The sequence below is a fragment of the Neolamprologus brichardi genome, chromosome 10, assembly GCF_056152115.1.
Source record: "Neolamprologus brichardi isolate AB-2024 chromosome 10, ASM5615211v1, whole genome shotgun sequence".
Taxonomy (NCBI): Eukaryota; Metazoa; Chordata; class Actinopteri; order Cichliformes; family Cichlidae; genus Neolamprologus; species Neolamprologus brichardi.
In genome coordinates this window covers 5517015-5532998 of record NC_142113.1, presented here as the reverse complement: position 1 = coordinate 5532998, position 15984 = coordinate 5517015, and the positions used below count along the sequence as shown (strand labels likewise).

Sequence of the window (15984 nt, the reverse complement as noted above, 5' to 3'; positions counted from 1 at the left end):
GTTTGCTGTGCAATGGAAGTAGAGATAAAAGCATCTGCATGGAGCTGGAAGTGGTGGTTAGATTAAAGAAAGACGTTTGAAAGCGCCGTGGCGAGTATTAGCAGACAGGCGGAAGAGTTGAAATGCTGCGAAAAAAGCAACGTGCCAGAGCTCATACATCAACAGTGATATACCTTTTGTTATAATGTCTCTAGGAAATGTACTGTGTTCTATTAAATAGCACAAATTAACAAATTATAATGATACAATGTATTCCATTCTTATTATTTTCATGCTCATGCATGACCCTTACATACCCACATAGGTAGAAGCATTTGCATGTGTGTGTGTGTGTGTGTGCCAAATGAACTAAGGAAAAAGACAATTTATGTTTACCCCACAGTAAAACTTGCGCAGACAGATAGCGAGCCAAGTCAGCTGTGCATACCTGTGTTGTTACTATGACAACCAAGCTGGCTATGGCAGGGGATCTTCAGAAGCCACCCTGGCAACATAGGCCTATAGCAACCTAACTAAGGGATGGTTCAGGATTACTTGATCCAGTCCTCACTATGAGCTTTGTCAAAAAGGAAAGTGTGAAGCCTGGTCTGAGAAGGCTACTGTCTCACCACCCTGTTGCTGGGCATTGTGGGAAAAAATTCTATTACAGTTATTTTTTTTTCATTGCATTCAATGTGTTTCTCAGCTCTGTCAAGCTTAAAGGGCCCTTTTTACTCCTTCATGATGATATAAGGCAGGGGTGTCGAACTCCAGGCCTCGAGGGTCGGTGTCCTGCAGGTTTTAGATCTCGCCCTGGGTCAACACACCTGAATCAAATGATTAGTTAATTCCCAGGCCTCTGGAGAAATTCAAGACATATTGAGGAGGTCATTTAGCCATTTAATCAGCTGTGATGGATCAAGGACACATCTAAAACCTGCAGGACACCGGCCCTCAAGGCCTGGAGTTCGACACCTGTGATATAAGGTATTTCAAAAAATTAACATAGGTATAAATAAACAAAAATCTTAGTTCTGACTAGAGAAAAGCTTCAAATATCATAGAAGAACAAAAGCAAAATGGAAACCTAAATAACAGACATAAAAAGAAAATAATGTCTCAAAAAATATAATAGAATTTTTTTTTTTGTTGAGATTCAATTATTTAGTCATAATTTAGGTATTTCAATTCTTTTATTTTTAGTGTAGTTTGATCATAAGATCATAAGATTATATTAGACTAATACAGATATTATATTATTATATTATTAGCTGGTACTAGTTGCTCCGCATGGTTTACAAAGCATCTTATTTACCTTAACTTCGACTGTGAAATGTCTCCACGTGTCTACTCTTCTCTTCCTCTCAAGCGTTAATGTTTTGTTTGTTTTTTATGTGAAACAGGAAGCCAGCTGAAAGTCCTCTCCCGCCCTGTTTCTCAGCAGCAGATCAAACCTTACTGTAGGAGGAGACTACTTCTGATTGGATCACTTGCAAGCTCGTTCCACCTTTCTCCACAGTTAATTACTTGTGATTGGATCTTGTCTCTTCAGAATATTTTCATCTTGTTTTTATTTGTTGATGAAAGTGTCAGTGCCTTTCATCATCATTTTTCTCCTTGTGCATTTGTCTTTATTTAGTTATCGTCTTGTTTTTGTCAGCAAAACTATGATGAAAATTACTAGTCAATGAAATTGAAATATGAGCTGGTTTCCTTAAAAGATTACATTGATATCTCATTGATATCTCAAGGCTATACATCCCATTTTGCTTTTGGAAACACTAAAAATCCCAAGCTGTACTGTGAGGTCTCTGAGATATGCTGGAGAATATTTCTTTCTTGTTGGTGTTGGTGAATAACTGCTGTGCTATAAAACATAACTTTAACCTCCTAAGACCCGAACTCTTTCATGGCATGCATTTTTAATTTCTCTTTGCAATTCTCTTTGTTCTATAGAACACTATAAAGTCACAATTGAGTAATGATGTGCAAAACTCTTTATTTGGTGTCTGAACACAGCGGCATTTTTCTTGAGCACAAAAACAAAATGAGAATAATAATAATGGATTGCATTTATATAGCGCTTTTCGGGGCCCTCAAAGCGCTGTACAATTCCACTATTCATTCACTCTCACATTCATACACTGGTGGAGGCAGCTACAGTTGTAGCCACAGCTGCCCTGGGGCAGACTGACAGAAGCGAGGCTGCCATATCGCGCCTTCGGCCCCTCTGGAGAAAGAACAATTGTTCCCGTTTGAGCAATATGGCTCCTTTGAAAGCCATCGGAAAGAGCAAAATTTAGTACTGTGGTCAAGACAACCCAAAATGTGATGCCCCCATATGTGCACGCCAGGTCCCAGGAGGTTAAGGTCTTTAACCTTCCTCCATGTCTCAAGCAACCTCTTAGCTTGGAAAGACGTAAGTCTGGTTTTAAACTTCCATTTTGCATACAGGCTTTTACCTGGATGAGATCTCGGGCAACCAACTCTGTCTCCCCTGCAGGAATGCTGTCGTCCAAGACCTCCCATCGCTCCCCCAGGCGAAACTCCATGACATAATGCTGGATAGGTGCTGTGTGATTGGCAGGCGGAATCCAGGTGAGCAGGACTCCCTGCTGCGTGCGATTGGCTGTGAGGCACCGTGGTGGGGTAAGCAGCACCAATGGTTCAGGGGTACTTGTAGGAAATACTGGAAGAGCATTTTAGAGTTGAAAATGTCTGTTAAAGATTCAGTTATCTTGAGCAAGTAGCAAGTGTCCATTGGCAGGATAAAAGTGAATCAGCTCCCCTCTACACACTGACACTATCACACATTTAAATCTAACTGTGACTATACATGTAACAATAATGGTGATGCATTATATCAAAGCCACCACATACATCACATTTATAAGCATTTTATTCTGGTAGCATATATGTCAGTCACAACTTAGCATTTTTTGCTAGCACCCTTATAACATTTTCATCTTTAAGGTATGCTAAATTTAATCCAGCCTTGCTAAACTGCTATTGGGCCTCTGAGCGGTTGCACTGCATACATTACAGAGGACTCAGATTATCTTTTAGCATTAATGTAAATTCATACATTTTGTTTTTATTTCATTTTAAGTTAATCTGGGTTAAAAGTAACTTTTGTTGGACCACCTAAAACGTGAATTTTTTGACTTGAATTTATGAAGTGGTTAATCGTGAACAAGAAAGAACTAAACTAGACTGGTAGTTATACAGCACTTTTCTATTCAACTGTCTATTTATCTATACCTACTTTAACCACTCACACTCCAGCAGATGACCAGGGGGTAATACGGTTCAGTATACTGCTCAAGGATACTTTGAAACCTGGAGTGCAGGAGCCGGGGATCAATTCACTTTCAACTGGAAGACCTACTAGGCGACCCACTACCTGATCCACACCTGCACTAATAACAGTTCACTCTGTTCATTTAACAAAACTTTTAAAGACACAAAACTAGCAAGTTAGCAAACATCTGATTGTGGAACATTTGGCAAATCTAACAGACTATTCCTATTTCATAGATCATAATCTTTGAAATTTTGTGTTTTCTCTTAATTTGAGTGCCTCGTACGCTCATATGATCAGGTGAAAAATAAAGTAAAGGCTTTACATCCGATCAAATGAATGTTATTTAGAATTGTAGCTTACATATGAAAATGTAACCAGCATTTGTAAACATTCTGACCTACCAATTTATTCGTTAAAAATATTTACACCCATGCTTTCAAACTCATTCACTAACTTCGGTGGTAAAAGCGTGAATAGTTAACTAAAGATGTTTCCAACATATCTATTAGTTCTACTTTTTTTCAAAGACGCCACTATAAGCTGATTGTCATTTAGATTTAAAAAGTTTAAAAGTAAACATTTCTTCACAAAGGTCAGCAAATGAACCACTGAGCTGGTGACTGTTGGTTTAACCTTCAGGTCTATGAGATACTAGAAGTTAGTTCTATGTATTGGTGTAACGACACAAATCTGATCCTGACTGTGTTTCGATTAAAATGTTTCTTTGCACATGATGGTTAAATATGGTACTAAATATATCACACTAGTGTTTTTATTTGAAATGATGGGGAGTTGGCTGTTTTCGGCCAAGTAGCATTTTTTTTAATAAAGATTCAGTTTCAACTCAGCTTCGGAAGATAAGAGGTAATAACTATGTACCTCACTTCATATTCAATTTAACTAACTAGCCAGCAATTCACTTTATTATTCACTGAGACAAAAGTAAAAACTAATTCTTAAATGAAAAACATTTAAACATTTAAACAACATTTCATGAATAAAGGTGACATGAAAATGCAAAGATATCACTATTCCTTTAGTGTGTGAAAGATCACACGACCAGCACTCACACAGAGAGTGTTGTTTGGCCTCCCCGGAGCCGATGTGTGAGTTGTTAACTTGTTAGACTTTATTTACAGCACAGATCCTCCTGAAATTACTTCTCTACAACTGTAGTGTGATGTTTAATTGGAAGAACATTTAAGAAGTGCCTTTTTGTGCCTTTTAATGATAAATATTAGAATGCAAATTAAGATCAAAATAATTTGAAAATGGCCTACTACTTTTCTAACACTTGCATGACATGAAAAACATGTCCGGATGATTTTTCTAAGTTCAGTGTTTTTTGCAGCTCTCTCTACTTGCCTGCCAAAGCTGTTTTATTATTGGATCCTTTCGTCCTGGTTAAGCAGTAGTGGGTGTACTCACCTAGTGTGTTCACAGTGACAACCTCGCTGAAGGGGCCTGTGCCAAGCTTGTTTTGGGCCAGGACGCTAAACTGGTATGTTGTCTCTGGCTCTAAGCCGGGCACCACCATCCAGTCGTGGCCTCCAGGCACAGGTATGGAAAGCCAGTCATACGGACCTAAACGCTCCCTCTTCAGCCTGCACAGGAGTCATGATGAGATGCAGGTACACAGACAGGAAAAATATTGAAGAAATAAATCAGGAGGTGAGAGGAAGACTTCTTTTAATCTTTTGGACAAAAATGGACATTAATTTACAACAGTTACAACTATATTCAAGTCTTTTCTCAGCACCAGTTTCATCACACAGTGTATAATTTATCATAATGTAATTTATTTGATCTCAAACCTAAATTCAACATTGCATAGGTTAATTGTATGGATCTGAATTGAATTGAATGTACCACATATTTTATTTCATTGTTCACAACACAGTTTTGACTTGATGGTATTAAGCCCATGCCGAGCTCAGCTTTGCAGTTTGCTGTTTGCCCATGCCACACATTCAGCTGCGCCTCATCAATCAAATCAAGCAGGCAACTGTTTGCAAACAAAAACAGCAACAGCCTTCAGTCTAAAGCACTGCAATAATAAAACAATCAGCTCTCAGGTACCAAGAAATGAAGTAGCTTTCTTTAACACATTAACTACAACCTTGTTTCCAAAAAAAGCTGAAACACTGTGAGAAATGAAAATAACATCACAGTATACAAATTTATAAATAATTTATATTTAAGTGAATATATTTTTAAATAAATGCTATGTTGTTAAAATACAACAGAAGCAACATATTAAAATCTTGAAATGTGTCTACATGTTGATGACAGCAACACATTTAAAACAGTTAGACTAGGCCCACGTTTAGCACTGTGTAGCATCATCTCTTCTTTTACCAATGGTAAACATTTAAGAACATAGGAGCATAATTGTTATGATTTTAAAGTCTCATCCTTGCTTGTTGTAGGATCTCAGCTGCTCAGTACTGTAATTTAGGGTCTCCTTTTTTGGGTGAAAATAAATGCTGCTCCAAAACCCGTACATATCATTCAGTGTTAATGGTTTATCCACAGAGGAAAATTCACCCATGCTAACTAATACATAGCACTGCAACTGCAAATTATAAACTGTATGACAGTGACATCATGGTATCTATTTTAGCCTTGCAGGACGAGGTCTGCATAATTTCCATAACTCCCCTGTGGTCATGCAGACCACAAAACTGTTTTGCAGTTTCTGTCAGTCCACCTTACAGTGCTGTCAAGAAGTATTTGCCCACTTCTTGATTTTGTAGTTTTTATCAATGGGATAATAACAATCATCATCTCAAATGACAAATGTTTGGTGGTGCTTGCTGAAGCTGACGGAAATGACAAAAGGGAATGTACAAAGAAGAGGAAAAACCTGAGAGACCTATATTACACACACACACACACACACACACACATATATATATATATATATATATATATATATATATATATATATTTATTAGGGGTGCAACAATACTCGTATCGATATTGAACCGTTCGATACAGTGCTTTCGGTTCGGTACGTATATGTATCGAACAATAGAAAATTTTTAATTTATTTTATCAACTTTTCTTCTGACGGTGCTGTCTGTGTTGAGCGCTCAGTGGATCTGCGCTCGACAGTGCAGCCTAGGCGGAGTAGTTGAACGCAGATTCACTGAGCGCAGGGCAAGCTAGCGAGACAGAAGTTAAGCTCGTTGCAACATGGCAAATTGAACCTCCCCCACCCTCATTCAGATCTGGCGTTTGGAACTATTTTGGTCTTCATGTGAAGTATGACCCTGAAGGTAAGCACGTCATGGACTAAAGTAAAACAGTATGTTGGATGTGCCACGTAATGCTCAATTACATTGGTGGGAACTAGTGCATTAGTGCGCAGCTAGTTCGTTAACGTGTTGACGCTGTCCAGCCCCACGCACGGGGTGATCCGCGGTAGCTCGTTAACGGAGATTTGCCGTCTTGTGGCGTTAACGTCATTTCAACGAGATTAACGCTGACAGCACTAGTGGGAACACAACGAATATGACTGCACATTTACTCCGACATCATCCTAGTGCAAAGATAAGTGGAAGCAGACAAAAACAACAAGCACGCATGCTACAAACGTTACCCGAGTCATTTAGACAGCCGTTAGCACATGATTCTCCTTATGGGGACCTGATATGTTTAATATGCTGCTGAGAATATAGCCCAGAAGAAGCGTATAGTATAGCTTTTATTTTGGAAAGAGCCATTTCTCTGTAATAAACTCTCTTTTCCAAAGATGAGTGATTCCTCGATCAGATAGATTTATTTATTTTTATTATTTTGTCGTTTCAGCAACATTAAATTTAAAAACTGTACTTTTGAGTTAAAATATATATTTATAATTTTAATAAATGACAAATTAAAAAGGCATGAACATTTTTTTTTGCATCGAAAAAATATCGAACCGTGACACCAAAGTATCGAACCGAACCGAACGGTGAATTTTGTGTATCGTTGCACCCCTAATATATATATATATATATATATATATATATATATATATATATTCCCTTGAAAAACAAAGGGTGGGGACGACAAGGCAATTAACACCTAATGCACCAGACATAAGCATAAATGCTGGTAATGACAACTTACATATGTTATGCTATAAACCTTTCCTGCAGAAGTCCATATGGGGCCTTACACATTTGAGATCATTGAGCAAATTTTAATGTTAGACAAGAATAACCCGAGTAAATACAAAATGCAATTTTAAAATGATTATTGAGGAGATTATTGAGGAGAATGATTATTGAGGAGAAATGCTATCCAAACCTACCAGGCCCTAAATTTAAAGTAATTGCCCCCTAAGCCTAATAACTGCTTGTGTCTTCCTTCATAGCAAGAACTCAATCGGGTCGTGGCACATGGCCGCCCCTTCCTGAGCATGGTTCTGCTGGAGGTTTCTTCCTGTTAAAAGGGAGTTTTTCCTTCTTACTGTCGACAAAGCGTTTGTTCATAGTGAGTCATCAGTTTGTTGGGGTTTTCTCTGTATTGTTGTAGGGTCTTTACCTTACAATACAAAGTGCCTTAAGGCAACTGTTGTTGTGATTTGGCGATATCTAAATAAAACTGAACTGAATTGAATTGCTATTAAACATTTGCAGTATGTCAAAGCTCACACTCAGATGTGAGACACTGAAGCAAAAGTTTAGCAGATTTACAGCAAGCATGGAGCATGGTATTGTAAATGGTCTGTATTTGTATAGCGCTTTATTGTCAGAGTGGAACGGGCAGTCTGGCAGGGAGATAGTCCACTTAATTCTCTCTCTCTAATTTTACAGATGACTCACTTCCAGATTCTCTCTCTGAAGGTTTCTCGAGACTGAAAGAGTGCACAGAGGAAAGCTGGGTTTGTTCTAAGGCTTAGAACAAACCCAGCTTTCCTCTGTGCACTTAGAATCTAAGCCATTCCAGTCAAACACAGTGAACACACAGAAGCCAGACAATGCTACTTCAGTAACTCCAACAATCTAGCATCAATTGAGGAATTTCTGCAGCCTTAAGTATCAGATGGGTTATCGTTCCACACAGGTGGGTTGATTGGCAACAACTTCCAGGTGTGAAAAACCAGGAGGGTGAGAAAACCCAGAGGAATCCCGCCTCTGAGACAAACAGAGTAAACCCACGCACACACTGAAAGGAGACAGGGAGAGCGAAAAAAACAACACAAAGGAGAAGAAACGGACAGAAATGGCACACAGGAGCACCAGGGGACCGTGCCAATACCATCTGTCATGGTTCTAGGTCATTTGACCCAGCTTTTGGGGTTATGGTTTCTTTGTGTTGTAATTTTTTAGTTTTCTATTATTTAGTGTTGGGCACAGAGGACTGAAACAGACAGGTTTCAGCTAATGAGTTTTGGGTCTTAGGCAGTTTCAAAGAGACAGTGACAGGGTTGATTATGATCTGCTTTTTGTAGTGTAGTTGAAAGACAGTTTTTTAGATTCATCATAATTTCACACTTTTGAAGACAACCTGACTTTTTGACCTGGAAAGTACGCAGGTGCCAAAAGATGACGGCTACCCAGTCACTTGGTCTCTATGTTCTAAGCAAGACTGCTCGGGTTGCTCTCCTTAACTAAAGACTGCGACAAAGGTGATGCTAAACAGATGGAACAGAGCTCACCTTCCTGAGATGGGACCAGTGATAGCTGGTGACTGAGGGACACCTTGAAGAGAGACCTGTAAACATGGAGGTCATGTAGTTGTGAGGATACTCTAGCCAGGGAAGTTGCAAGCTACAAGTGCACTACGCACAGAGGGTCCACTTCCAGTTCCTGGTTAATCTTTTCAGTCTGTCTGAGTTTGGAAACCAGAAGAGAAACTAACCTAGACACCAACTGCACCAATTCCAGCCCTCCAGACTCTAGAGGTGAACTGTAAGCCAAGATCAGAGACAATATCCTAAGGAATTCAGTGGTGACAGAACACACATGGTCAGTAAGTAGTTGAGCAGTCACTAATGAAACAAAATAGGCAGCCTTGGAACACTGATTGACTACGGTCAGTGGCACTATGGTGTTACCTGACGAAAGAGACAGACCGGCTACAAAACCCAAGGCTCCAAAAAGACTCAATCTCCAGGGCAAGGAGTCCAACGATGCACGAATGGGCTCATACTTGGAAACTTCGAACTCTAGCAAAGAATACATGCCACGTAGTGTGACGGGAGTCAGTCATATGGCCGCTTAGAAGACAAATCCACATCCAAGGGGATAGAATTAGGCACAGATGATGCAAATGAATGATAGATTCAGGGGCGATCGTGGCTCAAGAGTTGGCAGTTCGTCTTGTGATCGGAAGGTTGCCGGTTCGAGTCCCGGCTCGGACAGTCTCAGTCATTGTGTCCTTGGGCAAGACACTTCATCTACCACCTACTGGTGATGGCCAGAGGGGCAGATGGCGTGATATGGCAGCCTCGCTTCTGTCAGTCTGCCCCAAGGCAGCTGTGGCTACAACTGTAGCTGCCTTCACCAGTGAGTGAATGTGAGAGTGAATGAATAGTGGAATTGTAAAGTGCTTTGAGGGTCTCGAAAAGCGCTATGTAAATGCAATCCATTATTATTATTAGATGTATTTTTCCATTACTTCGTTTGGCTCGTCCATAGAGACGGTTTGTGGGGAGAGGTGATCCAGGAAGGACATCAATCGAACAATCATTTTTTTCCTTTAATAAATGAAATCATTATTAAAAAAATACTGGTGTCAGCCAATGGTACTCCTCCTCCTAGCCTCCTAGTAGGTGCACATATGGTATCAATTTTAAAGATCCTACTTTTGCTTGTTCTTAAGTTATTGCATTCATAAGATTTTCAGAAAACTTGACCTCTGAAACCTAACCTTGAGGTCAAAGTCACTGAGATTCAAACTCATCCAGGATTTTTGGTATCAATTTCTAGTCCTAAGTCACTTCCTTCTCAATGGTCACGGTTTCCTATGAGATTTTCTGTAGATTCACTTAAACTGAAGCTCCTACATCACTTCGTTTTCGAGTTATGACATTCACAAACTTGGGTGTCCACGTCACCCGCCCCATCAGCCTTTTACAGAAAAACTGCATTTTGTATTTACTCAGGCTTTCTTTGCCTAATATTAAAATTAGTTTGGTGATCTTAAACACATAGGTATGTCAAGGGGAAGGGCGGAAATATCACAGCACTGTAAGTGAACCCACAAAAAAACCGTTTCATTTCCAGATCTTATTTGAACAACTTCCACCTTTGTCTGGCAGGGTTTAGACTTGCATGAATGCAGCAAAACAGTGTCCACTTAGGGTTTTCAGAATCATCTCTGTGCTGATGTTTGGACCTATACTAGTACCCTAAAGTGCTTTAAACAATCAGTAAGTGTATCAGCTCTCGTGGAAAGGTTTAAAGACCCTTTTAAATGACAGCAGAAGTATAGAGGGATCTGATGCTTGTTGTCAGTATGAAGATTAATTAATATTAATTGAAGCAGTTGCCTCCTTGTTTTTCTATCTGTGCTGCTCTCTGGTCTCATCACTGTGTTACTAAAGTATGATGGGTTGTGGAAAGCATGTGGGGCTTAATTTAGTCGATCCTGATCCTGTGGATGTGAACACGGCATCATAAATATCAAATGAACTTCACACCAGCAATACTGCTGATGTTTAAGCTAATGATCCCTAATAATCTTTACTTGCATTTTGTGTGATTTGTGGCAAGTACAAGTAGTACTCTCGTGTTTAATGTTGTAAACACTGTGCTATAAAGAAATCCACACATATGAGGAATCCCTTCAAATTAGAGCTGGTTGTATGGAATATGGAATAAAGCACTACATTTTCCTTGACTGTCTTATTTGTTTTTCGGTGAATGTGCTCCCAAACTTGTGTGTAATGACTGGAAAATTGCTTAAGAGGGATTATTCTAAATTGCACTATCTCACCTAATTAGAGACTTCATGTGGTATTAACTTTGTCTATAAAAAGCACAGCTGAATGTTACAGTTTTTTTCTTTTACAGTGATTTTACGTGTGCCAGCAGAAGAGACTGAAAAGCTGAACACATAATACAGTCTTGTTAAACTGCCAGATAAATATACTATCCCATCCTCTAGACAATAATGTCAAAAACATGGTGCATTACTGTAAAAAGACCATGAGACCTTTCCTGAATTTTGCCTAAATCACTCACTGAATTGCTGTATATCTTGAGTAGTTTTTGTGAAACGGGTGAAAAGCTGATAGGTGACATATAGCCTTCATTTTAGGGAATGACCAGTCTCATAGGTGCATTTCTCTAATGAAGCTAATTAACCTTTTTAACAAACTATTCTTTCAATTCAGACATTAAAATGAAATCAAAATTTTCAGGTAATAGTTTGATATAGAACCGCTTAAACTAGAACCATAGAACTGGAGAGGTTACCACTGCTACTCTGATAAGCAAGGCTAGTTTTTGGCAGCAGCACTATATCTGATGCTCGCTTTATGTCTTTCACTATCCAGTCGTTAAGTGATGACGTGATGAATCCTACATCCGGGCCAAAAGTAGTCTGCGTTTAATATGGCTTTTGTGTTGTTTACATGTTTAATGTTTTGTATTTTCTTCTATTTAATCTCAAAAAACTCCTAAAACAGTCAGTGATCACTGTTGACCTCCCTCGGCTTTTATTACCGCTAATCATTTATTTAAGCTCAGTTTTTAAAACCTTAGGATGTAACTACAGCCCAGCCCATGCAGCAGTATATGAATGACTAACCTCGTATTGTGGATGGATTATCTCAGTTGTTCTCCTGGCTGAAGTTTGGTTCTTTTACAGCATCCTGCCATGCGATTACATTTGTTCCTGACCACCGAGAACACTCACGTTAACTTTTATTGAGTGGAAAAAAAGTTAGCTTGTTTATATTATGCTAACATAGCTGTGTCGCTAGCGGTCACGTAGCACATCATTATATACCAGCTAGCCAAACTTCAGTAACCCTACAAACGTCACTGCTATTTAGTTTTCTATCTTCATTTATGTTGGAAGTGATAACAGAGCTGTATGTTTTAATTTGTTTCCAAAACCCCGCAGTCAGGACATGTTATATTGTATTTAGATAGAAGCTAGCGAGCTAACTTCCTGCTAACTTCTAACTCCGTTAAATGTCATAAATTACGATTTCATGGATGCCTGGATGTTAAACTTAATTGTTACACCTGGTAGAGCAGAACGCTGATCATTTTATTAAAGATGAAAGACTTTAGACAGTTTTTTCAACTCTCAGTAATGCCATAGTGATCGTTTGATATATGGACCTGCAGCGGAGTTTAGGCCCAGACACGGCTAGTGACGTCAGACTTAACGACTGGATTTAAGTCGTGCAACAAACAACATTCTTAAATTGTTGGTGTATCAATTTTTAGTTTTAAATGTGTGGATCACATACAGGACAATGATGAATGTTAATACATTTACTGTAGAATTATATTGCTGTGGCTTCAGCATTTAGACACACCAGAGTACCGTATTTTCTGCACTATAAGGGGCACTTAAAATCCTCTAACTGTCTCAAAAATTGACAGTGCACCTTATAATCCGGTGCGCCTTATGTATGAATTCTGATTGTGCTTACTGACCTTGAACCGGTTTTATGTGCTACATGGTGCTCAAGAATCTGTCAAAAATTGTTTTAGTATGACTTGGGTAAGCTATAAGCTATAGCCGCACCGCTTGATGGATTGTTGGAGTATTACGGCTACCATAGTCAGGAGCCTTGCGGAGTAATCTGGGTCCAAAACTCCGTCTGCTTCAGGTCCCAAAGTCAAACGAACACTGCGGCATCACTGAGAGTTAAAAACTGTCTAAATTCTTTCATCTTTAAAAAAAATGATCAGTGTTTCTGCTTTACCAGGTGTAAACAGTTAAGTTTAACATCCAGGCATCCATGAAAACAGAATTTAGTCAGTTTAACAGAGTTAGAAGTTAGCAGGAAGTTAGCTCGCTAGTTTCTGCCTAAGCATGATATAGCATGTTCTGACTGAGAGATTTCTGTAGAAATTAAAACGTACAGCTCTGCTATCACTTCCAACATAAATGAAGACAGAAAACTAAACAGCAGTGACGTTTGTAGGGTTACTGAAGTTGGACTAGCTGGTATATAATGATGTGCTACGTGATCGCTAGTGACACAGCTATGTTAGCATAACATTAGCACAGTGAAGCTGGAGGATGAATGCTAACTTTTTTCCACTCGATAAAAGTTAACATGAGGGTTCCTGATGGTTAGGGACAAATGCAATCGCATGGCAGGATGCTGTAAACGGACCAAACTCCAGTCAGGAGAACAACTGAGATAATCCATCCACAACACAAGGTTAATCATTAATATACTGCAACAACATGGGAATAGAGCAGCTGCGAGAGAATTCAACATTAATGAATCAATGGTACAGAAGTGGAGGAAGCCAGAAGAATGAGTTGAGTGAAGTTTGACATAGCTGACTGTTTTGTTTTGCTTAATCTGCCTTATAATCCAGTGCGCCTTATGATATTTTGAAAATTTTGATTTTCATTCATTTAGTTTGTTTAACATGGCTAAGTGCACATGTACCGTACAAGTTACAACAAAATGTGTAAAGTTTTTTGTCTGTGTCATCTATTCTCCTATTTATGTGGACCTTGGCAGTACATATGTAGCACTGGTGCTCTGCTCTCACACGGGCTTTAGCAACTTCCATTCATTTATGGGGATTTGAAATGCTGCAGCATTCTGTGAATAGTCTGCATATTTTAGACATTCATTGTGATCAAGGAGTACATCTAAAGCTCAAAATAGATGTGTTTAGTTATTTTTTTGTTTCTTCTCACATTTCTCATTCATCTTGTCATGATCCCTTTGATTTACCTCGTGACATTCGTGTCTTACGTGCGTCTCTAGTTTGACAATAACTGTACTTCATAAAGTAGAGATGCATCTTGAGCAACTACCAGAGTGAATTCTTTTGTCTGTTTAAATTTTTTGTCATTATATTTTCAGTACATTTTGTTCAGCTGAGCTATTAATACTCTATAGTACTGGATTTAAAAAAAAATTCTACTTCAGTCTACCGGAGTTTCTTTGACATCTAATAACTACACAGTGTTCACATCGATCATCCAAAATGCAAATGGTTCCCTTGCAGACCTGGGTTAAAATAGTACCACATGTTCCCTGAAGAAGTTTAAACACCATAGACTTTAACATGTAGACTTTAACAACCCAGGATTAGCAGCACATCATCAACTCACTTTGTACTGCATTATACATTTTGGACATCTCAGATGTAAGAAAATATAAGAATATAAGAAAAGAAAATATTGTGATTCAAAATGTAACAGTACCTGCCATGGCTAAAATCTTGTGAGACTGAACACATATTTTTAACCCAGGCCTTTTCCCTAGTCAAGCAGTGGCAAAGCAGCAGCAGCAGCAGCAGCAGCAGAACAGAGAAGTCTGGGTTGAGTTCAGTTTAGTTGCTGTATTTTTTGTTATTGTTTTTATTGTGTTCCTCAAGAAAAGTCCAAGAGCAGAGATGAAAACTCACAGACACTGGAACTCCATGTATTTTCCATCTCTACGTTTTCACAACTGTTCTGAACACAACCCTGGAAAAGACATTTTCAGAAATAACAGAGGACACATTGGAAGAAGAAAAAGCAGGAAGCAAAGCATGCTGGGATGACTCACACATGGCCATACCAGACTGAGAATGTCTGCTGGAAACCTCCATTATATCCTGCTTCCCAAGACACATTGGCCAAAGTGGAGAACGCAGCCACATGGACATTGGTGGGGGCGTGGGGGCTTGTGCCTGCAGAGAGGGAAAGCAATTTTTAAAAGGGCACATTAGTCACCGAGTTGCCCTGCTGTGGTACACTACATTTATTTTACCTGTCAAACAAACTTATTGTGAGCTGAGTTGGGCCCAGTAATGTAAAATTTTACCTGCATAGTAAATACTACCAGTAAAATGGCTCAATGTATTTTTTTTGCATTGTTTGCATTGTTTACTTGTTATACTTGAGCCAAAAAAACAGGAAAATAATTTGGAGCCAGTGGGATGCAGCCATTGTATTCTGCTGATTTGACTGGCTTACATCCATAAATGAGGCACAGTGGTCAGCAAGAACAAAGGCAAACAAGACCAATGACTGCTCTTGGAATTTGACAAGTTATAACTAATTACTGAGCGAAACAGTTCAGAAGTGTGTCATTTTGTTGCTCTGTATTGTATCGTTTAAAGAAAAAGTTCCCCTGCGTCTTTTGTAAGGACGTGTGAGAATTGCAACTATAAGCTCCGAATTGAAAAACAGCAATGAAATGAGTTGAGGTTAGCATTCACACAGTATTTTCTTCAGAAAATGCATTTTCTAGTTATTAATTATAGATTTCAACCAACAGTTCAAGAATCTCTAACACATAACAAAATGCTACTTTCTAAGCTAGTTAGCTACAGTTAGCTAGTAACTTAGCATTTAGTATTCTAATAATGAGTTAGATCAACCCTCCCTCCCCACTACCATCAATTTAATTAAATGTAGTCAGTTCTGGCTCTAAATAACCATTTTTAGTCTTTTCCTTCAGAGTTGCTACAATATTGCCAACTAATCTTAATCTGCAACATAAAATGAAAAGTTTGGCAGTAAGAAATTAGAAGCTGTTGGGGAAAGAGGCCTTGGTCTACAGC

The 15984-nt window shown here is 38.9% G+C and overlaps 1 protein-coding gene across 2 annotated transcripts in view; it reads right to left on the bottom strand.

Moving 5' to 3' along the window:
- LOC102776043 (protein turtle homolog B-like) overlaps window positions 1-15984 on the bottom strand; it is a 161858-nt gene that overhangs the window by 42227 nt on the left and 103647 nt on the right. For both annotated transcript variants that reach the window (XM_087847107.1, XM_087847106.1), the window contains exons 12-14: window positions 14985-15108; window positions 4712-4887; window positions 2442-2668 (exon numbers count right to left, since the gene is read on the bottom strand). In XM_087847107.1, coding sequence (XP_087703233.1) covers window positions 2442-2668; window positions 4712-4887; window positions 14985-15108 — 527 coding nt within the window. The remainder of the gene's footprint in view (window positions 1-2441; window positions 2669-4711; window positions 4888-14984; window positions 15109-15984) is intronic.